At 40.3% G+C, this 26,333-nt stretch overlaps 1 protein-coding gene across 3 annotated transcripts in view; it reads right to left on the reverse strand.

Moving 5' to 3' along the window:
- Positions 1 to 7,140: 7,140 nt before the first annotated feature.
- ANK2 (ankyrin 2) overlaps positions 7,141 to 26,333 on the reverse strand; it is a 648,838-nt gene continuing 629,645 nt past the window's right edge. For 2 of the 3 annotated variants that reach the window (XM_077278815.1, XM_077278806.1), the window contains one exon: positions 7,730 to 9,191. In XM_077278815.1, the coding sequence (XP_077134930.1) occupies positions 9,177 to 9,191 (15 nt within the window). In that variant the 3' untranslated portion in view covers positions 7,730 to 9,176. Of the gene's footprint in view, positions 9,192 to 26,333 lie in introns of all 3 variants that reach the window. The other variant, XM_077278822.1, reaches the window with a different exon arrangement.

Consider the following 26,333-nt stretch of genomic DNA (forward strand, 5'->3'; position numbering starts at 1 on the left):
GTGTCTCCCTTTTTCTGTAATTCAGGGTTTCATCCTCGATTTTCTTCTGGTCAGGTGGAATCTTCGGATTGTCCTGGAGTGGATGCTGTGGTGGAGAGGTTGCATCAGATTTGGGGGCAGGTAGTGGACAATTTGAAGTTGTCCCAGGAGAAGACTCAGCTTTTTGCCAACCGCCGGCGTCGGGTTGGTCCTCGGCTTTGTGTTGGGGACTTGGTGTGGTTGTCTTCTCGTTTTGTCCCTATGAGGGTTTCTTCTCCCAAGTTTAAGCCTCGGTTCATCGGCCCGTACAAGATATTGGAGATTCTTAACCCTGTGTCCTTCCGTTTGGACCTCCCTGCATCTTTTTCTATTCATAATGTTTTTCATCGGTCATTATTGCGCAGGTATGAGGTACCGGTTGTGCCTTCCGTTGAGCCTCCTGCTCCGGTGTTGGTTGAGGGCGAGTTGGAGTACGTTGTGGAAAAAATCTTGGACTCCCGTGTTTCCAGACGGAAACTCCAGTATCTGGTCAAATGGAAGGGATACGGTCAGGAGGATAATTCTTGGGTGACTGCCTCTGATGTTCATGCCTCCGATTTGGTCCGTGCCTTTCATAGGGCTCATCCTGATCGCCCTGGTGGTTCTGGTGAGGGTTCGGTGCCCCCTCCTTGAGGGGGGGGGTACTGTTGTGAAATTGGATTTTGGGCTCCCCCGGTGGCCACTGGTGGAATTGAACTGGTGTGCATCATCCTCTCTGTTCACCTGTTTCCATCAGGATGTGGGAGTCGCTATTTAGCCTTGCTCCTCTGTCACTTCCATGCCGGTCAACATTGTAATCAGAAGCCTTTCTGTGCATGTTCCTGCTGCTAGACAACTCCCAGCTAAGTTGGACTTAGTCCTTGTTTGTTTTTGCATTTTGTTCCAGTTCACAGCTGTAGTTTCGTTTCTGTGTCTGGAAAGCTCTTGTGATCTGAAATTGCCACTCTGATGTTATGAGTTAATACTACAGTCTTAAAGTAATTTCAGGATGGTATTTTGATAGGGTTTTCAGCTGACCATGAAAGTGCCCTTTCTGTCTTCCTGCTATCTAGTAAGCGGACCTCAATTTTGCTAAACCTATTTTCATACTACGTTTGTCATTTCATCTAAAATCACCGCCAATATTTGTGGGGGCCTCTGTCTGCCTTTCGGGAAAATTTCTCTAGAGGTGAGCCAGGACTATATTTTCCTCTGTCAGGATTAGTTAGTCCTCCGGCCGGCGCTGGGCGTCTAGGGATAAAACGCAGGCTACGCTACCCGGCTACTGTTAGTTGTGCGGCAGGTTTAGTTCATGGTCAGTTTAGTTTCCATCCTTCCAAGAGCTAGTTCGTATGTTTGCTGGGCTATGTTCTCTTGCCATTGAGAACCATAACAGTGTTCTTTGGATGCAACTCAGCATTCTGTCTCTTCCAAACACAAGTTTTGTTTCTACTAAACAATTCTAATTTGGTTTCATCAGACCATATGACATTCTCCCAATACTCTTCTGGATAATCCAAATGCTCTCTAGCAAACTTCAGACGGGCCTGTACATGTACTGGCTTAAGCAGGGGGACTCTTCTGGCACTGCAGGATCTGAGTCTCTTTCAGCATAGTGTTACTGATGGTAGTCCTTGTTACAGTGGTCCCAGCTCTATGCATGTCATTCACTAGGTCCCCCATGTGGTTCTGGGATTTTTGTTCACCGTTCTTGTGATCATTTTGACCCCTCGGGGTGAGATCTTGGGTGGACCCCAGATCGTGGGAGATTATTAGTGGTCTTGTATGTCTTCCATTTTCTTATTATTGCTCCCACTTTCATCACACCAAGCTGCTTGCCTATTGCAGATTCAGTCTTCCCAGCCTGGTGCAGGGCTACAGTTGTGTTTCTGGTGTCCTTCGACAGCTCTTTGGTCTTCACCATAGTGGAGTTTGGAGTGTGACTTTTTGTGGTTGTGGACAGATGTCTTTTATACTGATAACAAGTTCAAACAGGTGCCATTACTACAGGTAATGAGTGGAGGACAGATGAGCCTCTTAAAGAAGTTACAGGTCTGTGAGAGCCAGAAATCTTGCATGTTTTTAGGTGACCAAATGCTTATTTTCCACCATAATTTGCAAAATAAATCTTACCAAATCAAACAAGGTGATATTCTGGATTTGTTTTCTCATTTTGACTTTCATAGTTGTGGTCTACCTATGATGTCAACAGGCCTCTCTCATCTTTTTAAGTGGGAGAACTTGCACAATTGGTGGCTGACTAAATACTTTTTTTCCCCTCTGTATGCTATTAATGTATGAAAGTACAAAAAACTGACCAGTATCTCTGAATGGTGGGAAATGGGGGTAAAATGCTATGAAATTCTGCCAATGTTCTTTTTTTATGGCATTCATTGTACAAGCAAAACTGGCCTAGAAACATGATTCTTCGGGTCAGTACAAATATGAAAATGCCAAACTTGTAAAGTTTTCTTTTTATCATTTAAGTGGTGAAATAAAATTCCTGAAATTTGGACAAAAAATTCTTTATGGTTTTAATGTATGGGCTAATTATTTACATTTTGGTATATCAGTTTTTTACGGATAAGGCAGTACTAGATATGTTATGTTTTTTTATTCTGTATTTTTAAAGGGAAAAAGAGATTCAAATGTTTGTGTTCAAAAATATATACCGGTATATATATTTTCACTTCACATTTTAATCCTCTTGGTGACTTGAACCTGTCTGACCACTTGTTCTATTTATTCCAATATTACACTATAACTATAATCACTTTTTACTATGAAGCCCAGGCTGTGGCAGACCTTCACAGGAGTACTGACATGGCAACCCATTGGCACCCTGTGATTGAAGAAATGCAAGAATCTACATCTGGGCAAGAAAAACAAAAATGACATCTACAGAATGGGAGGAATAGAACTAAGCAACAGCACATGTGGAGAAGACTTAGGTATACTAATAGATCACAGACTGCACATGAGTCAATAGTGTGATGAAGCAACAAAAAAGGCAAAGGTCCCAAGGACAGAGTGTTCTCACCCCCACTCTGACACTGTCCTTGGGATCTTCACGCTGAACACCATTAGGTATGCTTTTTTGCTTGAGCTATCGTATCTATTGTCCTGACCTATGTTCACAGTAACATTCACCATTTGTGCATCAGCCACTAGTATTAATGATTGCATGCCCCTGCATTAGTTCATTGTTTACATCTTCATATATATGCTTTTTACATATTTGCACTATGCACCAGGCTCTTTTTTTCACATGAATTGTGTCAGCTAATTACACAGCATAAGGCATTCATTTGTCTTCTTTTGGTATTATATATGACAGCTTACACAGAGGGCATGTCCTTCTCATTTCACTGAATTAGTACTTTTGTCAGGCTGAAATTCTTTTTTTTTTTTTTTTTTAGTATTCATGTTACACCTGTGGTGTAATACTTCATTGGCACTGACCACGTGTCCCTTTGTCATTGTGTTCTTCTTTGTGTGGTTCCAGCAGATTGATTCTGCATCTCATTTACCTTTTTTTAGAATTTTTAATGAAATTTAGTATATGTTTTAAGTACACATCTGCATTCATCGTCTTCTTCCACTTTGTGCCAGTGGGAGTGTGTATTAAAGTTGTTGTATAGACTTTTTTTGCAAAAAATATTTTTTGGAGACCGTGTTAATAATATTTTCCTGCCTGTATGGTGTCTGCCCTCCTTCTGCAATCCAGGAAAAACTGTCAGGATTTCACAAGAATGCAGCCCAAGACCATTGTATCTGTTCCAACAACGGTGTATTGATTTCATGCACTTACCCAAAGTAGGCACATAATAGTATGTCCTTGTCTGTGTAGACCTCTTTTCAGGATGACCTGAGACCTGGCCTTGTGAAAAAGCAGCCACAAAACTAGTAGCTAAGAAGTTGATGGCAGAAATGATATGTTGATATGGGGCTCCGAAGGTAATATTAAGTGACAGGGGAACCCCACACTCCATAACATCCTCAAAGCAGTTGAAAAGTTAGAAGATTGATTGGGACACAAGTTAAAATGTGAATCTGACAGAAGTATGTGAGGAAAAGTTTGGAAGCTTGATTGGAAGGATCATTCCAAGTCCAAATAACCACCCGAAGCTCAGATAAACTGGAAGGAAGGAACCTTGGATATTAGCCTCTCATTGTAAAAAGGTTTCAATAATGATCAACAGTCAGAACACATCATGGATGTGATTAGTATTTTGTACTAGGTCTAATCACAGTTGAGGCTATACACAAGTATATTCAGAACGAGATGTATAATACATTAATAAAACACCGTGGGCTGGCTAATATTAATAATATAATCCACGAGGATATATAAACAGAACTTTAGGTGCCAAGTGCTTAAATACACAGAATCCCATACAAAAGATGGAAGGATGTACAATGATATATGTGCCACAATGTTGACATAGTAATAAATCACTATATATGGATCATGTTTGCCATCAAAATCAGGGCACAAAAGATTCACAGGCAAGGTAGATATAGTGTGTAATAAATACCAGCGCTGCATATAGTTCATAGTCCCTCATGTGACATTACAATAACGATTTTTTAAATTACATTTTGCTACGGTAGTAATTTTTATGGGTTTATATATGTATGCAAACCTTACATCACCAAGCACATGAGTGGTTTAAATCACACCACCATTGGACTTGAGAGCAGCAGAAACATGTTCTGTGCAATGACCAATCACACTTGTTTCTCCAGAAGTCTGATGGACAAATTTGCCTTTGGTGAATCCAAGAGAATGCTACCTTTCTAACTTCATTGTGCCAGCTGCAAAGTTTGGTAAAGGAGGAATAATGCATAGTGAAAATAATCTTAAAGGGATTTTCCCACAATAATAAAAGCAATCTGTGTAAAAAAGCTTTGAAATATAAGGAACTTTTCAAGTACGGTACATTATTATTGAAAGCAAATCGGACCGCTCACATGAGTGGGACAAACAGCGCAATTCTATGCAGCTGCCTGCCTGCATTATCTCTGAGAACCAATATTGAGCGCTTCTTTCATGATTAACTGCTGGTCTGTTCTGTGTACACCTCAGTCAGACAGTGTTGTTTTATATAGTTATCTGGCTGAACAGTACAGGCCAGCCAGCAGTCACAGAAGAAGTGTTCATTTTCCGTTCTCTGCAGTAGTGCAGGCAGACAGCTGTAGAGATCAGAGTTGTCTGCCTGCTTCACATGAAAATGCAGATTTCCTATCTTAGCAGTTGGTTATGTTGGTTGACTCACTCATAACCTATTTACTTCTGGAAAACCATCTTTGCACACTTGACCAGAGGAGAATCTACCTGCTACTAGACAAGCTATACATCCTTAACAGCCTGTAAGAGGAAAATGTTGCAATTTTTAAACTGAATTGTATTTGAAAAGTGTATTATTTTTCAAAGCTATTTTAAACACTATACAGTTGTGCTCAAAAGTTTACAATCATTCTGCAGAATTTTTGCTTTCTTGGCATTTTTTCAGAGAATATGAATGATAACACTAAAACTTTGTCTCCACTCATGATTAGTGGTTGAGTGAAGACATTTATTGTCAAACTACTGTGTTTTCTCTTTTTAAATCATAATGACAACCCAAAACATCCAAATGACCCTGATCAAAAGTTCACATACCCCATTTCTTAATACCGTGTATTGCCCCCTCTATCATCAATGACAGCTTGAAGTCTTTTGTGGTGGTTGTGGATAAGGTTCTTTAATTTCTCAGATAGTAAAGCTGCCTACTCTTCCCTGCAAAAGGCCTCCAGTTCCTGTAAATTCCTGGGCTGTCTAGCATGAACTGCGCAATGAAAATCTCCCCAGAGTGGCTCAATGATATTGAGGTCAGGAGACTGAGATGGCCACTACAGAACCTTCTTTTTTTCTGCTGTAGCCAATGACAGGTTGACTTGGCCTTGTGTTTTGGATCGTTGTCATGTTGGAAAATCCAAGTACGTCCCATGCGCAGCCTCTGGGCTGATGAGTGCAAATTTGCCTCCTGTGCCTTTGTAGCTCACACATCCCCAAAACATCAGCGATCCACCTCCATACGTTGTGGCATTTGGCAAGAAATGGCTTTCTTCTGGCAACTCGACCATGCAACCCATTTTTGTTCCAAGTGTCTCCTTATTGTGCATCTTGAAACAGCCACACCACTAGTTTTCAGAGTCCAGTATTTAAGCTGATGTTATTTGCATCCTGAACAATTTTCCTGGCAGTTGTGGAAGAAATTTTTGTTGGTCTACCTGACCTTGGTTCTGTTTTAACAGAGCCCCTGATTTTCCATTGGTTAATCACAGTTTGAACGCTGCTGACTGGCATTACCAATTCCTGGGATATCTTTTTGTACCCATTTCCTGTTTTATACAGTTCAACTACCTTTTCCCGTAAATACGTTGACAATTCTTTTGCTTTCCCCATGACTCACAATCCAGAAATGTCAGTGGCTGGATGAAAGATGCAAGAGTCTGTCTGGATCCCAGAAACTCACTCAGCGTTTATACACACACACTGATTACAAACAAACAGGTCACAGTTGAGGATGTTACCTTTAGTAGCCATTCAAACCCATTTGTGTCAACTTCTGTGCATGTTATCAGGCCAAAATCACCAGGGTATGTAAACTTTTGATTAGGATCATTTGGATGCTTTGGGTTGTCATGATTTAAAAAGAGAAAACACAGTAGTTTGATAATAAATGGCTTCACCCAACCACTAACCTTGAGTGGAGAAAAAGTTTTGGTGTCATCATTCATATTTTCTGAAAAAAAGGCCAAGAAAGCAAAAATTCTGCCGGGGTATGTAAACTTTTGAGCACAACTGTATATTCATTATCTTGGGAAAACCCCTTAAATGCTTCATCACACCAAGAAATTTTGGACAATTGTTTGTTCTAACATTGTGTGAACAGTTTGGGGAAGGCCCTTTTCTGCTCCAGAATGAATTCCCCCAATATTCGAAGCAAAGTCCACACAAGACATGGTTGGGTCAGCTTGGTGTGGAATAACTTGACTGGTCTGCATACAGCCAAAGTTATGCAACATCCAAATTTCTAAATTGTGGATATTGATGTGGATGCACTTCAGATCACCAGAGAAGAGAGAGAGTCAGTCATTTGTACATTGAACACTTTATTTAATTAAATCAGCCATTGTACACATTGCAGCTATGTATTGTTAGTGTGATTTATTTTTGCCATTTTTAACTAAGACATGCCCTGATAGATATATTAAATTAGTGTTATCACCATTGGAACAAGATGCTGAATCATCAACTTAAATGCCACTTCTCACAGTAGTAAACTTGGTTTTATAACAGAGCAGAAATAAAAGGGAACCAGAACCCATAAAAGTGAGGAACAACTTATGATGCTACACAGACATCATCTGCACTGCAAATAGCACAACCGACTTGTTTCTTCAGACCTCGTCACACAATGGACATGATAGCCCCAAATGACAATAGCTGCAAGACCCCCATCCCAACTTCGTGGTAAGTGACCTGACTTTTCCACTGAGAAAGTCATATAGCAATGTTTTGGTCAGAAAGAGATGAAGCTACACAGTAGGTATTTTAATTAAATAACCCAAGGACCCTATTTAATTGGTAAGAGATTAAATGAAACTCTATTAATTTACAACTGACATTCGTCTCTCTCGGTGGGTCATTTTCCCGCGTAAATTGTGAAGCGCAAAAGCCGAATTTAGTTTTTTTTCTTTTTTTTTTCCTTATATTATTTATAAATTAGCGTGATCATGATTAATGCAATGTTTTGTTCTTTTTGATTCCCAATCTCTACTTACATTAAATAAATGGGTTTAAAAGGTATAGTGCTTATATGTATTTTTATATATATATTTGTACGTTAAAAGGCTACATTGTTTAAACCACAAGAAGAATAAGGTACAGAAGACAAAAAATATTTCCATTTTCTTTATAATCCCTTCTTTTAAAAAAAAAAAAAGTGCATAAATGCTAGAATCATTTTCAAGGATTAGTCTCGACGTAAAAACATAAAAAATAGAAGAACTGAAACCTGCATTGTGTATTTAGCTTTCGACATAAAAATAAAATACAGAAATAGAGGAGGACACATTTGTGAAATCTGCTTGCTCAGTGCTAAGAGGGTTAACAAGTTCCACACATGATTACAGGAGTTTAATCTTTGTTTAATGCCACATGCATGTGCCATAGGAAATCCTGATAAACAAGGTGACTTATTTATTAGTAGATTTGCTGGGGAATTATCGCGCCCATTTCAGTATTTACAGTGCCACCATCAGCAGCTTTTTTTCTCTAGTTATAGGACTATAGTTTATGCTATAGCATTGACGTGAACACGTGTGCCAAAGGGAAGGTGTGGACTAGCATGTGCCCACTTTACAATATCAGAATATTTTGAATGCCTGCTTTTTTATAAGCAGTAACTTAGTTATGTATTTGATTATTCCATTTCCATAACTGCAGAGAAGAAATCTTAGATCCAGGGATACTAGAATAACTTGGAGCTTTAATGACTTGGAATCCTGATCTAAATGCAGAAATCATTATCAAGTCTTTTGCATTAATTACTTTGCTTTCTTCTACGCAAAGTATAAAAAAGGCCGATAGTAGTATCTGGTATCATCAAAACCACCAAGCACATTCACTCTGTGTAAGTAATATGGTATGGTCCATCCTTCTTAACAGCCTGTGCAGACGCCATGAAGAGGCCTGTGGACGGAGCTGACATGTAGGAGGAAGGGGACTGAGTGAGAAAATATGGATAAACCATCCAAGAGGAAAGGATGCTATCTTTGGTCACAAATTATCTTTGCATTTACAAACAAAACTGATCATATTCTTTATGACATTTGCAGAGCAGGAGTGTCAGTGTTACCCAGTGCGCGTGGTACTCGTGGCCCTTGTGCATGGACTAGAATGTATCTTTTGCATACTGACTACAGATATGTGTTGTAAGTATGAAGCAGCAGCAGCCTCTCATTTGGCCTTTTTCTCCCAGTCCTCTCCACAGAAGCGGTTGAGAAGTTGCTGAAGGTCAGTCTGGAGGTCATCCTTCTGTAGCACTTCAGGAACATCCTCCAGCTGCTCAACGAAAACATGTTTCCCATGCTGGTCCTTCACCACAGTCCTCTTCTGTGCGCTGGCTTTATTCATCATAGTTCTGCAGTGCATAAAACATATAATATGTTACATTTACTTTATATGACATGGGATTTCCTCATTTCCCTGCAGATGTCAGCAAGGAAGTTCAATGAATGAGTTATCATAAAAAGAATAGAAGTTTTATAGTTAGTCAGCACATTCCATTGCAGTGGTTTTTAATCAATGCTGCATTACGGTAACACCCAGAAAACTTTTTGATAATAAAAGAAAATCAGTGGGGAAAAAAATATATACGGTATGTCATTCTCCAAAGCCAGCCACATCGTGGTGACAATCTACAGTACACTGACCACATTGCTATGGGAGAATATGGAGCCTAATGGACCGTAATGAGACACACAGCATTTAGAGCTTCTTCATAAAACAGAAACACTACTTAGCCATGTACGTGAGTGATTATATCCTGTATTTTTGGACTATAAGACGCACCCCAAATTTTCAGAAGAAAAGTAGGGAAAAAATTAATGCGTCAAATGAGGGTCTTTCTTACAGTCCGAATTATTCAGCTTACCATGGGGGTAGGGCGTGAAAGGGAGCGCTGGTGGAGTGGAGTCACAGGAGTGGTTCGGTGGTCTGGCGATGATGTGATTCATCCCAGGCTGGTACGGCAGGTTCGGTGGTGCGGGGCCTCCGCCATTTTGTGAAAGCCCCCACATATCAATCCCAGGCTGATGCACGGCTGTTTTGCAGATGCTCGGTGGTGCGGGGGCTCTGCCGACATTGTGTGAAAACCCGGAGCCCCCACACTTTCATCCCAGGCTGGTGTGCGGCAGTTTTGGAGATGTTCGATGGTGTGGGGGCTCCGCCGACATTTTGTGAAAGCTCAGAGCGCCCCGCACTTCCATTGCTGTAATGCTGCTGTCGCCAGGAAAATGGCCGCTAGAGGCGGCGCATGCGCAGAATGAGATCTCGGGAGACAAGATCTCGGTGCTGAGATCTTGGGAGACAAGATCTCGGTGCTGAGATCTCGTCTCCTGAGATCTTAATCTACACATGCGCCGACTTCTGGCAGCCATTTTCCTGGAGACCAACGCATTACAGCAATGGAAGTGCGGGGGCTTCTGACTTTCACAAAATGTCGGTGGAGCCCCCGCACCAACGAACATCTCCAAAACTGCCACGTATCAGTCTGGGATGGATGTGTGGGAGCTCCGAGATTTCACAAAATGTCGACGGAGCCCCCGCACCACTGAGCATCTGCAAAATTGCTGCGCATCAGCCTGGGATAAGACTCCTGGTAAGTACAATATAAGACACAACACCACTTGTGTTGTGAATTTGGATTCTGGGCTCCCCCGGTGGCTACTGGTGGAATTGAACTGGTGTCTTCATCTTCTCTGTTCACCTGTTCCCATCAAGATGTGGGAGTCGCTATATAACCTTGCTGCTTTGTTAGTTGCTTGCCGGTCAACAATGTTATCAGAAGCCTCTCTGTGCTTGTTCCTGCTCCTAGACAACTACTAGATAAGTTGGACTCTTGTCCATGTTTGTTTTTGCATTTTTGTTCCAGTTCACAGCTGTAGTTTCGTTACTGTGTCTGGAAAGCTCTTGTGAACAGGAATTGCCACTCTGGTGTTATGAGTTAATGCCAGAGTTTTAAAGTAATTTCTGGATGGTGTTTTGATAGGGTTTTTAGCTGACCATGAAAGTGTCCTTTCTGTCTTCTGCTATGTAGTAAGTGGACCTCAAATTTGCTAAACCTATTTTCATACTACGTTTGTTATTTCTTCTTAACTCACCGCCAATACATGTGGGGGGCCTCTGTCTCCTTTCGGGGTATTTCTCTAGAGGTGAGCTAGGACTAATATTTTCCTCTGCTAGCTTTATTTAGTCCTCCGGCTGGTGCTGGGCATCTAGAATCAACGTAGGCATGCTACCCGGCCACTGCTAGTTGTGCGTTAGGTTTAGCTCATGGTCAGCTCAGTTCCCATCTTCCAAGAGCTAGTTCATATATATGCTGATGCTATGTTCTCTTGCCATTGAGATCATGACACACTTGCCTCCAAATTTTTTTGGGAAAAAAGTGAGTCTTATAGTCCTAAAAACACTGTACCCTATATAAAATACTTTTTTAGCTCAGTCTTTTCTGAGATTTGATTCCTGTGTATAGTGCTCAGCATAGACACGTCTATTCAGCTTGCTAAATAATAAACCAATAAGTTGCTATCTCCACTGCTTACTATGTCTGCCTGAGTGCTGTTCCAGATGGCTGCTATAACACAGGCTGTAGAGATACATTTTAAGTAGGATTTTATGCCATTTACAAAGAATTAATAGTTCAAAAATTGATTATGATAACTTGGCAATGGGCATTCTGAGTGCTGTCAAATAACATGGGCAATGTATTTTCTCTGCCATTACAGAAGATTTATTTCTTACTGATAAAGTATGATTTTATGTAGCCATACATCCACTCAGTACATAGTTATACAGCAGCCTTAATGAGTATTTATATGTACCGTACATAATATTCCAATTGGGACAATAAATAAAATAGTTAATTGATTGAAAAGTATGAGCCACAAACATGTGAGACATAGTACAGTATAAAACTGATAAAAAACTATATACTGTTTTTTCCAATTATTGGTAATCTGACAGCCATTCTACTATATATAACAACAACAGTGGAAGGTAATGAAAAGCATGCCAACCATTTATTTTTTTTTCACGATTTTTCTAATTTTAGTTTCAAGCACAAGTTCTAAGTAACAATAACTAAAGAGGGCTTTCTAAAAGTCAAAAGTAAAACATGAGGACATATTTACTGCTTTCTTACATACAATAGCATAAAAACATATGCAATGGTGTGAAAAAGTGTTTGCCCCTTCCTGATTTCCTATTCTTTTGTGTGTTTGTCACATTTAAATATTTCAGATCACAAAACAAATTTAAATTTTAGACAAAGATAACATAAGCAAACACAAATACAGCTTTTAAATGAAGGTCTTTATTTTTAAGGGAAAAAGAAATCCAAACCTACAGGGCCCTGTGTGAAAAAGTGATTGCCCCTCTTCCCTTAAAACATAAATTAACTGCGGTTTATCACATCTTTGGGAAGCAGAGTTTAATTAACCTAGCCACACCTGTTCTCAATCAAGAAATCACTTAAATAGGACCTGCCTGACAAAGTGAAGTAGACTAAAAGATTCTCAAACGCTAGACACCATGTCAATATCCAAGGAAATTCTGGAATAAATGAGAAACAAAGTAATTGAGATCTATCAGTCTGAAAAAGGTTATAAAGCCATTTCTAAAGCTTTGGGACTCCGGCGAACCACAGTGAGAGCCTTTATCTACAAATGGTGAAAACATGGAACAGTAGTGAACCTTCCTGGGAGTGGCCGGCCAATCTAAATTACCCCCAGAGAGCAGCAATTACTTATCCAAGAGGTCACAAAAGACCCCACAACAACAGTTAAGGTCAATGTTCATGACTCCACCATAAGAAATAGATAATGGCTGCACTCAAGTTTATTGTGCTAAAGCAAGGAAATGTGCAATACATGAAATGTGAATGGGTGAATGGGCTCACAATATTTGGCCAAATTTTGTGCTAAAAATCTCATGTGTTTTTTCATAAATTTCACAAGCCATTATGCTGTTCACATTTCATGTATTGCACATTTCCTTGCTTTAGCACAATAAACTTGAGTGCAGCCATTATCTATTTGCTATGTAAGACTTTTTGGTTATGCACCAGTTCAGACTAGATGGCTGTTCAGTCAGTTTTTCTATATTTACTATGTATTGCTTTTTCTGACTTGAACGCCCCGCCCTTCACCATGCTGTGATTTTAACTACATCCAAACACAGTTGGTTCTAACCTCCTCTATAAATACAGGCTTTACCATTTTATTAGCCATAGGTAAGTGTTCACACTAGGCAGACAGGTTAGTTACCCATTCGATCTGAGATTACCTTGACGTTTGGTGAATGGGCTCACAATATTTGGCCAAATTTTGTGCTAAAAATCTCATGTGTTTTTTCATAAATTTCACAAGCCATTATGCTGTTCACATTTCATGTATTGCACATTTCCTTGCTTTAGCACAATAAACTTGAGTGCAGCCATTATCTATTTGCTATGTAAGACTTTTTGGTTATGCACCAGTTCAGACTAGATGGCTGTTCAGTCAGTTTTTCTATATTTACTATGTATTGCTTTTTCTGACTTGAACGCCCCGCCCTTCACCATGCTGTGATTTTAACTACATCCAAACACAGTTGGTTCTAACCTCCTCTATAAATACAGGCTTTACCATTTTATTAGCCATAGGTAAGTGTTCACACTAGGCAGACAGGTTAGTTACCCATTCGATCTGAGATTACCTTGACGTTTGGTGAATGGGCTCACAATATTTGGCCAAATTTTGTGCTAAAAATCTCATGTGTTTTTTCATAAATTTCACAAGCCATTATGCTGTTCACATTTCATGTATTGCACATTTCCTTGCTTTAGCACAATAAACTTGAGTGCAGCCATTATCTATTTGCTATGTAAGACTTTTTGGTTATGCACCAGTTCAGACTAGATGGCTGTTCAGTCAGTTTTTCTATATTTACTATGTATTGCTTTTTCTGACTTGAACGCCCCGCCCTTCACCATGCTGTGATTTTAACTACATCCAAACACAGTTGGTTCTAACCTCCTCTATAAATACAGGCTTTACCATTTTATTAGCCATAGGTAAGTGTTCACACTAGGCAGACAGGTTAGTTACCCATTCGATCTGAGATTACCTTGACGTTTGGTGAATGGGCTCACAATATTTGGCCAAATTTTGTGCTAAAAATCTCATGTGTTTTTTCATAAATTTCACAAGCCATTATGCTGTTCACATTTCATGTATTGCACATTTCCTTGCTTTAGCACAATAAACTTGAGTGCAGCCATTATCTATTTGCTATGTAAGACTTTTTGGTTATGCACCAGTTCAGACTAGATGGCTGTTCAGTCAGTTTTTCTATATTTACTATGTATTGCTTTTTCTGACTTGAACGCCCCGCCCTTCACCATGCTGTGATTTTAACTACATCCAAACACAGTTGGTTCTAACCTCCTCTATAAATACAGGCTTTACCATTTTATTAGCCATAGGTAAGTGTTCACACTAGGCAGACAGGTTAGTTACCCATTCGATCTGAGATTATCTTGACGTTTGGTGAATGGGCTCACAATATTTGGCCAAATTTTGTGCTAAAAATCTCATGTGTTTTTTCATAAATTTCACAAGCCATTATGCTGTTCACATTTCATGTATTGCACATTTCCTTGCTTTAGCACAATAAACTTGAGTGCAGCCATTATCTATTTGCTATGTAAGACTTTTTGGTTATGCACCAGTTCAGACTAGATGGCTGTTCAGTCAGTTTTTCTATATCCACCATAAGAAAGACACTGGGCAAAAATGACCTGCATGGCAGAGTTCCAAGGAAAAATACACTGCTGAGCAATAAGAACCATAAAGGCTCGTCTCAGTTTTGCCAGAAAACATCTTGATGATCCCCAAGACTTTTGGGAGTATACTCTGTGGCGTGACGAGACAAAAGTTGAATTTTTTTGAAGGTTTATGTACCATTGCATCTGGCATAGAAGAAACACAGCATTTCAGAAAAGGAACATCATACCAACAGTAAAATATGTTGGTGCCAGTGTGATGGTCTGGAGATGTTTTGTTGCTTTAGGACCTGGAAGACTTGCTGTGGTAAATGGAACCATGAATTCTGCTGTCTACCGAAAAACAATCCTGAAGGAGAATGTCCAGACATCTGTTCATGACCTCAAGCTGAAGGGCACATGGGTTATGCAGCAGGAGAATGATACAAAACACACCAGCAAGTCCACCTCTGCATGACTTAAGAAAAACAAAATTAAGACTTTGAAGTGGCTTAGTCAAAGTCCTGGCCTTAATTTGAAAGAGATGCTGTGGCATGACCTTAACCCCTTCACGACATGGCCGTAATATTACTGCGCATGTCCTGTCTCCCCCTTTGATGTGGGCTCCGGCGGAGAGCCCACATCAAAGTCGCGACATGTCAGCTATTTTGTACAGCTGACATGTGCACGCAATAGCGGCGGGGGAAATCGCGATTCACCCGCCGCTATTACCTGTTAAATGCTGCTGTCAAACGCTGACAGCGGCATTTAACTACCGCTTCCGGCCGCGTGGCCGGAAATGAGCGCATCGCCGACCCCCGTCACATGATCGGGGTCGGCGATGTGTCAGGGCAGTAACGATAGAGGTCCTTGAGGTCCCCCCTGTGGTCGGCGCTCATAGCAAGCCTGCATTTCCGCTACATAGCAGCGATCTGATGATTGCTACTATGTAGCTGAGCCAATCGAGTTGTGCCAGCTTCTAGCCTCCCATGGAGGCTATTGAAGCATGGCACAAGTAAAAAAAAAAAATGTTTTTAAAAATATGAAAAAAATACAAAAAATATGAAAGTTTAAAACACCCCCCTTTCGCCCCATCCTAAATAAAACAATAAAAAAAAAATCAAACCTACAAGTATTTGGTATCGCCGCGTTCAGAATCGCCCGATCTATCAATTGAAAAAAAGCATTAACCTGATCGCCAAACAGCGTAGCGAGAAAAAAAATTAGAAACGCCAGAATTACGTTTTTTTGGTCGCCACGACATTGCATTAAAGTGCAATAACAGGCAATCAAAAGAACGTATCTGCACAAAAGTGGTATTATTAAAAAGTCAGCTCGGCACGCAAAAAATAAGCCCTCACCCGACCCCAGATCACGAAAAATGGAGACGCTTCGGGGATCGGAAAATGGCGCTTTTTTTAAGCAAAGTTTTTAATTTTTTTTCACCACTTAGATAAAAAATAACCTAGACATGTTTAGGTGTCTATGAACTCGTAATGACCTAGAGAATCACAATGGCAGGTTAGTTTTAGCATTTAGTGAATCTAGCAAAAAAGCCAAACAAAAAACAAGTGTGGGATTGCACTTTTTTTTGCAATTTCACTGCACTTGGAATTTTTTTCCCGTTTTCTAGTACAAGACATGGTAAAACCAATGGTGTCACTCAAAAGTACAACTCGTCCCGCAAAAAATAAGCCCTCACATGACCATATTGACGGAAAAAAAAAAAAGTTATGGCTCTGGGAAGGAGGGAAGTGAAAAACGAAAACGCAAAAACGAAAAAGGGCCGCGTCTTGAAGGGGTTAAAAAGGTGGTTCATGCTCGAAAACCCTCCAATGTGGCAGAATTACAATAATTCTGCAAAGATGAGTGGACCAAATTTCCTCTACAGCATTATAAAAGATTACCAGTCATCGCAAATGCTTCATTGCAGTTGTTGTTGCTAAGGGTGACCCAACTAGTTATTAGGTTTAGGGGGAAATCACTTTTTCACACAGGACCATGTAGATTCGGATTTCTTTTTCCCTTAATAGTAAAGACATTAATTTATAAACTGCATTTTGAGTTTAATTGTGTTATTTGTCTAATATTTAATTTTTTTTGTGATCTGAAACATTTAAGTGTGATGAAAATGCAAAAGGATAGGAAATCAGGAAGGGGGCAATCACTTTTTCACACCACTGTATGCGACTTCAGTCTAAAGATGAACTACTAAAACTACCTACTAATGTAATATCTAATATTAAGAACACACAATACAAATGGTCAAGTATTGATGTGCTGTCCACCGTGTGGAACAATTTTCCATATAAATCTTTCAAATTGTCTCTTTAGAGAGGAAGAGGACTAGAACTCTAGTGACAACTATTGGAAGTAGCAATCCTAGTTCTAGTCCTCTTCCGCTCTGAAGGGACAATTTGCATATGTACCAGAGGAGCATAACAAGGCATGAAAGTCTCCTCACCTTGGCATGTCATGCTGGACATGTCACTCTCCGCAAGGAGAAATGTTACCCCTTTGATCCTATTATCATCCTATTGACTTCTAAAGCCTCTGTATTGTGCTGGCTGCAGAAATATTAACTGAGAGTCTGTCAGTGAGCCAGCTATAACTCTTTTATATATTTTTCTGAGCTCCTCTAAGATGATTTGTGACCATAGACCACATCAAACTTGAATTTACATAGAAACATACAGCCTATGGAAGACAATCAATGCAAACATTTTAATGAAACCCAATTGTAAAAATGACTTAACTAAAATAAAAAATGTCCCTTAGAGGTAAACTACCCCTTTAAGTATAAATGCAAGTGGAAAATTATGACACAAGATCATTATGCACAATAAACAAACTAGCAGCTAAATTAAATGTGTATTTCTTTGTGCCTATATTACTCCACCAAATACCACTACAACATAAAACCTGTAGATTGATCAGCTCACCAGTACATTTGAAACTCCCAGGGATTTGGGCTACATCCATCACAGGTCAAGACACTGCCAAACCCTATAACAAAGGGGAGCTGAGGGTCCGCAATGAACAGACTAAGGCCAATATCAAACTTCAGATATTTATGGCCCAAATATGATCTGCTATGTCTGGCCTGGCCGCCAATCTACTGACCCAAACTCCAGTATATATGAGGCTGTTGATGTTGGGTCACAAATCCAGTGGTAGATGCTTTCTTCGATTATGAATGTCGGGAGTGTGAAACCAGTTTTACACTGTAAATTGTACAGCATAAATATGTCTGTTACATGAAAGGGTGACATTCAATCCAATGTACATGTAGAAAAGCAACAACCGACAGCACTCAGATGACTGGGATGCAAGCTCCAAAGTCCATGGATCCCACTGGACTAATACTCACAACTATAGAAAAAGAAGCAGCATCCGTTTCCAGGTGAAAATAGTATCAAAAAAGTCTTTATTCTGCCATCACATCATACAACGTTTCGGCCAAACATGGCCTTTGTCAAGTATACAATATGGTTCACATGGCCACCTTAAATAGTGTGGAGCCAAAACAAGCACCAATCACCATCAAGGAGCGGCCTTTATACAATCGTTTAAAAAAACAAAAAAATGCATGTGCAATATATCTAAACATTAAACTTCATACAATATACAAACAATACACAGTGGGACATATAGAAAATATATCCAATATCCAAGAAGCATGTAATTCCCAAAGAGGTGCTCCAATCATAGCATAGCTATCTGATTGTCATGGTAACATTCCACCAATAAGTAGTTCCATATTTGTAAACAGACTTCTCATCCAATCCAAGGAAGTCCTCATGTCGGCACTTCAGCCCGTGACAGCCAATCACCCTATGTATAACAACATATATCAGAAACGCTATGTCCGCCGGTCAGAGACCGCCACAGCGTGCGCACAAGACATATCACGTGCACGCGGTCACATGACGTGTCCGGGCGGTTTTCCGCTCCGGCTCCTCCCTGGCACTCACGTGGACGCATTGTGGACCTAATGTCTCTGGGAGTGACGTGTGGCTGTGTACCGCTGGCGCGAAGTCTGTTTACAAATATGGAACTACTTATTGGTGGAATGTTACCATGACAATCAGATAGCTATGCTATGATTGGAGCACCTCTTTGGGAATTACATGCTTCTTGGATATCTAATATATAAAGCTGAATGTGTGTATGTGTGTATGTCCGGGATTGGCATCTGAACCGTCGCAGCTACAGCCACAAAATTTTGCACAGTCACACGTCTGGACCCCGAGAGCGTCATAGGCTATGTTGTGAGGTGAAATTTTAACCCCGCGCTTTCCAATTCACCAAACAATTTTGCCCCTATCTACATAATGGGGAAAAAATGAAAGGAAAAGTGTTGGAGGCAAATTAACAGCTGCCAGATGTAAACAAGGGGGACTTAAAGAATGACAGCGATGGCGCCAAAGAGTATATACTGTACAGTTGCTAAGGTGGGGCCCCAACATGGGATAATCACCACACCACCACGGGGATATGAACACACACACACAAAATGCGCCACACACTACCACGTGCTCGAACACATATACCACCCTCAGCGCACATTTCACCACACATACACCAACCTCGCCACATAAAAGTAGAAACACAAAAGTCGCCGCTCAAAACTCGCCACGCGCAAAACTCTCCACATGCAAAACTCGTCACACGTGCAAAACTCACCTCATGGAAAACTCGCCACACGCAAAACTTGCACACGCAGAAAAATTGCCACACGCAGAAAAATTGCCACATGCACAAAAGTTGCAACACATGCAAAAGTTGCCTCACACAAAACTTGCACATACTCAAAAGGCACCACACATAAAACTCGCCACGCGCAAAACTCGCCATGCGCAAAACTTGCTGCACACAACTTGCTACACTAACCTGTCACATGCAACTCGACACACAAAAAGTTGCTACACGCATGTCGCCACACAAAACTCATCTCACAAAAGTCCCTACATGCATGTCGCCACACGCAACTCAACACACACAACTTGACACACGAAACTCGCCCTAAAACACACACAAGTCTGGTATTATCCTTCAAAAATAAAAATCTGATTAATAAGCAGACAAACTACAAGAGCAACAAATGTACCATATAGGAATCCGGCAGCTGTCAGTCACATGACCAGTCTATTATGTGTATGTGTGAGCTAATATATACTGCCAGGGGGTGGGCTTACTGTTGGCTGGGGATTTATCAGGCTGCCATTTTAGCTTACAAATACTGAGGTAAAAATACTGACCAAATAACGTGTGAACGAGGGGTAATACAGGAGGAGATGACATACAGCTATATACTATATGCAGGAGGAGATGACACACAGGTATATACTATTTACAGGGGAGATGACACACAGGTATATACTATATACAGGAGGAGATGACACACAGATATATACTATATACAGGAGAGATGACACACAGGTATATACTATATACAGGAGGAGATGACATACAGGTATATACTACATACAGGAGGAGATGACATACAGGTACATACTACATACAGGAGGAGATGACATACAGGTATATACTATATACAGGAGGAGATGACACATAGGTATATACTATATACAGGAGCAGATTACCTACAGGTATATAGTATATACAGGAGGAGATGACATACAGGTATATGCTATGTATAGGAGGAGATGACATACAGGTATATACTATATACAGGAGGAGATGACACACAGATATATACTATATATAGGTGAGATGACACACAGGTATATACTATACACAGGAGATTACATACAGGTATATCTAATATATAAAGCTGAATGTGTGTATGTATGTATGTGTGTATGTCCGGGATTGGCATCTGCACCGTCGCAGCTACAGCCACAAAATTTTGCACAGTCACACGTCTGGACCCCGAGAGCGTCATAGGCTATGTTGTGAGGTGAAATTTTAACCCCGCGCGTTCCAATTCACCAAACAATTTTGCCCCTATCTACATAATGGGGAAAAAGTGAAGGGAAAAGTGTTGGAGGAAAATTGACAGCTGCCAGATGTGAACAATGAGGACTTAAAGAATGAGAGCGATGGCGCCAAAGAGTATATACCGTACAGTTGCTAAGGTGGGGCCCCGACATGGGATACTCACCACACACGGGGATATGAACACAAACACAAAATGCGCCACACACTACCACGTGCTTGAACACATATACGACCCTCAGCACACATTTCACCACACACACACCAACCTCGCCACATAAAAGTCGAAACACAAAAGTCACCACTCAAAACTCGCAACGCGCAAAACTCGCTACATGCAAAACTCGCCATATGCAAAACTAGGCTCACGCAAAACTCGCCACACGTGCAAAACTCACCTCATGGAAAACTCACCTCATGCAAAACTTGCACACACAGAAAAATTGCCACATGTACAAAAGTTGCACCACATGCAAAAGTTGCCTCACACAAAACTTGCACATACTCAAAACGCACCACACATAAAACTCGCCACGCGCAAAACTCGCCATGCACAAATCTTGCTGCACACAACTTGCTACACTAACCTGTCACATGCAACTCGACACACAAAATGTTGCTACATGCATGTCGCCACACAAAACTCATCTCATAAAAGTCACTACACGCATGTCGCCACACGCAACTCAACACGCACAACTTGACACATGAAACTCGCCCTAAAACACACACAAGTCTGGTATTGTCCTTCAAAAATAAAAATCTGATTAATAAGCAGACAAACTACAAGAGCAACAAATGTACCATATAGGAAATACGGCAGCTGTCAGTCACATGACCTGTCTATTATGTGTATGTGTGAGCTAATATATACTGCCAGGGGGGAGGGCTACCTGTTGGCTGGGGATTTATCAGGCTGCCAATAGCAACCAATCACAGCTCAGCTTCTATTTTGCTACAGTTAATTAACCTGAGCTCTGATTGGTTAATATAGGCAACAAAGACATTCTCAGTATAACAAAGCTAATATATGTTGTGAAATTCTTCTATTAGCTTAGTTTTTGCCTTTTAATAATTACATTTCTATCTATTTGTTTTGTGGTTTTTGTGTGCAGAATAAATTTTTGTTAACACATTCTATTTTGCTAACAGCAGTCATTAACCCGGGCGAAGCCGGGTAGTACAGCTAGTTGTATATATTTTCAATATGTCCCACTGTGTATTGTTTGTATATTGTATGAAGTTTAATGTTTAGATATATTGCACATGCATTTTTTGTTTTTTTCAAACGATTGTATAAAGACCGCCCCTTGATGGTGATTGGTGCTTGTTTTGGCTCCACACTATTTAAGGTGGCCATGTGAACCATATTGTATACTTGACAAAAGCCATGTTTGGCCGAAACGTTGTATGATGTGATGGCAGAATAAAGACTTTTTTGATACTATTTTCACCTGGAAACAGATGCTGCTTCTTTTTCTATATTCAATCCAATCTGTCACGGACAAACAGTGGAGGCTGGGGATTTGTGCAGATACTCCTAATGACAAACCTCCCTGAGTCAGCCCATAGCGTAGTTTATTATTTTGGAAAGCAGTATGTCATTTTTCTATGTATTTTATACAGATGATCTCTGATAGTCATTGAGTGACGAGTGACCACTGCTGTTAGTTCCACTGCAATCTGTTAATGTCAGTGCCATGCCAGCTCAAACCTTTTAATAACAGATCCATCCTCTTTGGTAATTTCTGATTCCACTATATTTGGCAGGTGAACTCTTAAATCTCCACCCACATAGCTTAAAGCCTAGAAAATGAGAAAAATCTCATTGCTGAGTGATTTTATGTGTTTTGTTTTTCAAGCAATGAATAATACAACTAAAGACAGGCAGCAGAAATATTCACCTGAGAGAATTTTAGATGTGCACATACATAACACTTAGACATAAAAAATAACTGTGCAATGTTCTTCTGATCTGCAAACAACAGCAGCCGCCTACTCCACTATTATCTACAAGTATACAGTAGATGTGCTCATCAGGATGTAACAGTCAGCCTTAGATACTCTATTATTAAGGGTCTCCTAACATGACATAAGCAACATGCTGTACATCTATGTGTTCTAAGAATCTGTGCATGTTTGTATTTATCTATCTATCTATCTTTGTCTGTCTGTCTATCTATAGTGGGGAAAATAAGTATTTGATACAATGCCAATTTTGCTGATTTTCCCACCTATAAAGAATGGAGAAGTGTCATTTTTATTGTACACTCCCTGACAGAAGTTATGTCGCTTATCCATATTATGTAAATAAAAGCTTATAACCTGACGTTAAATTCATCCATTGGTTGTATAAATTATTCTTTTGAAAGCGGAAACCCTCAGAAATCTGGTTTAGGTTAAAAAAATAAATTGGCATCAATGCAAAAATATTTATAAGTTAATTGACACAGAATGGTCAGATTTTGGCAAGAAAAGTTTTGTCACCCACTGAAAGTAATGTGATATTCAAACAAATAATTAACTTAAAATACAAATATATGTTGCATAGCATTGGTGAATGAAGTTGTGATGCTATTAGAGTTATATTTAATATTTTGTGTGACTTCCATGAGCTTGAAGGACTGCATCCATGCGGTTCAACAATGATTCATACAATTTATTAATTAAGTCCTCAGGAATAACAAAGAATGCAGTCTTACATCCCTTCCAGAGTTCATCTAGATTCTTGGTTTTGTCTTCCAAGCTTCCTCTTTCATCCTACCCCAAACATGCTCAATGCTATTCATGTCTGGTGACTGGGCTGGCCAGTCCTTGAGAACCTTGATCTTTTTTGCCTGGAGGAACTTTGTTGTAGAGTTGGATGTATGAGATGGAGCACCATCCTGCTGCAGAATTTGACCCATATTATGATTTGGAATATAAGAGGTTGCTAATACTTCTTGATATTTTAGGCTATTGATATTGCAAATGTTTCGCATACCCCTGTACTGAATGTAACCCCAGACCATGATCTTTCCACCACCAAATTTAACTGTTTTCTGGGTGTATTTTGGATCCATATGGGCTCCAGTAGGTCTCCTGCAGTATTTGCGGCGGCTGTGGTGTAATTCTACTAAAGATTCATCAGAGAAATCCACCTTCTGCCACTTTTCCAGCGTCCATCTGTTTAGCAGGTTGTGGGCAAATCCCACACGGTTTTTTATTTGCCTTTTGTTTAGTGCTGGCTTCTGGGCACTGATTCGACCATGGAGGCCATTTCGAGACAGAATCCTACAAACTGTTCTAGTTGACACAGGGACTTGAGGTGACCAGGCCTGTTGGAGCTCTGCTGCAGTGGAAGAGGGGCTTGCTTTGGATTTTCTAACCAACAAACGTTCCTCCTGAGCAGTTGTCTTGCGGGGTCTGCCGGACCTGGGCTTGTCAAACGCATCTCCAGTCTCTTCAAATCTTTTTTTAATTCTTTGTACTTGATGCTGAGACACATTAAAGGTGCCAGCCACCTCTGCAGTGGATCTGGTCTTCAGCCTCTTGATAATCCAGGGTTTGGTCGCAGGGTGGATTTTTGGCATGTCAGAGCTCAAGTTGCAGTTCAAGTAAAGGTCTGGGGTGCTGTGTTGTTTTTTTTATACACACACTAATTAACCGATCATTTACTGAGCAGAGGTGAGAAAGTAAACTAAAATTGGGTGCATTATATGACCAGGCGACAAAACTTTTGTCTTGCCAAAATCTGACCATTCCTTGTCCATTAAGGTGCCAGCCACCTCTGCAGTGGATCTGGTCTTCAGCCTCTTGATAATCCAGGCTTTGGTCGCAGGGTGGATTTTTGGCATGTTGTCAGAGCTCAAGTTGCAGTTCAAGTGAAGGTCTGGGTGCTGGGTTTTTTTTTTATACACACACTAATTAACCAATCATTTACTGAGCACAGGTGATGAAGTAAACTAAAATTGGGTGCATTATATGACCAGGTGACAACACTTTTGTTTTGCCAAAATCTGACCATTCCTTGTCCATTAACTGATCAATATTTCTGCATTGATGCCAATTTATTTTCTTAACCTAAACCACATTTCGGAGGGTTTCAGCTTTCAAAAGAATTTATACAACCAATGGATGAATTTAATGTCAGGTTATAAGCTTTTATTTACATACCACGGATAAGTCACATAACTTCTGTCAGGGAGTGTAGGTACACTTCATCTGTGAGACAGAATCTTAAAAAAAATCCAAAAAAATCACATTGTATGACTTTTACATAGTTAATTTGCATTTTATTGCATGAAATAAATATTTGATGCAATAGAAAAACAGAACTTAATATTTGGTACAAAAAACTTTGTTTGCAATTACAGACATCAGACATTTCCTGTAGTTCTTAACCAAGTTTGTGCACACTGCAGCAGGGATTTTTGCCCACTCCCACATACAGATTTTCTCCAGATCTTTCAGATTTCTGGGCTGTCTCTGGCAAACATTGAGTTTCAGCTCCCTCCAAAGATTTTCTATTGTGTTCAGATCTAGAGACTGGCTAGGCCACTCCAAGACTTTGAAATGTTTCTTACGGACCCACTCCTTATTTGCCCTGGCAGGGTGTTTTGGGTCATTGTCATGCTGGATGACCCAGCCAGGACCCATCTTCAATGCTCTTACTGAAGGAAGGAGGTTGTTGGCCAAAATCTGTCAATATAGGACCCCATCCATCCTCCCTTCAATAAAGTGCAGTCGTCCTGTCCCCGTTGCAGCAAAGCACCCTCAAAGTATTTTTTCTCCACCATGCTTCACAGTTGGGATGGTGTTCTTGAGGTTGTACTCGTCCTTCCTCCAAACACGGCGAGTGGAGTTGATACCAAAAAGTTCTATTTTGGTCTCACCTGACAACATGATTTTCTCCTATGCATCCTCTGGATCATCCAGATGATCATTGGTGAACTTCAAACAGGCCTGGACATGTACTGGCGTGAGCAGGGGGACCTTGCGTGCCCTGCAGGATTTTAATCCATGATGACGCAGTGTGTTACTAACCGTAATATTTGAGACTGTGGTCCCAGCACTCTTCAGGTCATTGACTAGTTCCTCCCAGGTCGTTCTGGGCTGATTCATGACCTTTCTTAGAATTATCCTTACCCAACGAGGCGAGATCTGACATGGAGCCCCAGAACGAGGAAGACTAACAATCATCTTGTGCTGCTTCCATTTTATAATAATTGTGCCAACAGTTCTCACCAAGCTGCTTGCTTATTGTCCTGTAGCCCATCCCAGCCTTGTGCAGGTCTACAATTTTGTCTCTGGTGTCCCTAGACAGCTCTTTGGTCTTGGCCATTGAGGAGAGGTTGAAGTGTGATTGACTGATGATGTGTACAGGTGTCGATTTCAAACAGATGCAATTAATACAGATAATGAGTGCAGAGTAGGAGGGCTTCTTAAAGAAAAATGAACAGGTCTGTGAGAGCCAGAATTCTTGCTGGTTGGTGGGTGATCAAATACTTATTTCATGCAATAAAATGCAATTTAGTTATTTAGAAATCATACAATGTGATTTTCTATTTTTAGATTCTGTCTTTTATATTTGTACTGTAAATACAATAGAAATTATAGACCTCTCCATTCTTTGTAGGTGGGAAACTTGCAAAATCGGCAGTGTATCAAATACCGTACTTATTTTCCTCACTCTATCTACTGTATCTAATCTATCTATATTTAACTTTCAACTTACAGTACATAAACCTATCAAAGTGAGGGCCTCTTTACAGCCATGGAATATATTTGCTATTTTTGACCCACTATTTGATAGATGCA

This window comes from Ranitomeya variabilis, chromosome 1, assembly GCF_051348905.1.
Source record: "Ranitomeya variabilis isolate aRanVar5 chromosome 1, aRanVar5.hap1, whole genome shotgun sequence".
NCBI lineage: Eukaryota > Metazoa > Chordata > Amphibia > Anura > Dendrobatidae > Ranitomeya > Ranitomeya variabilis.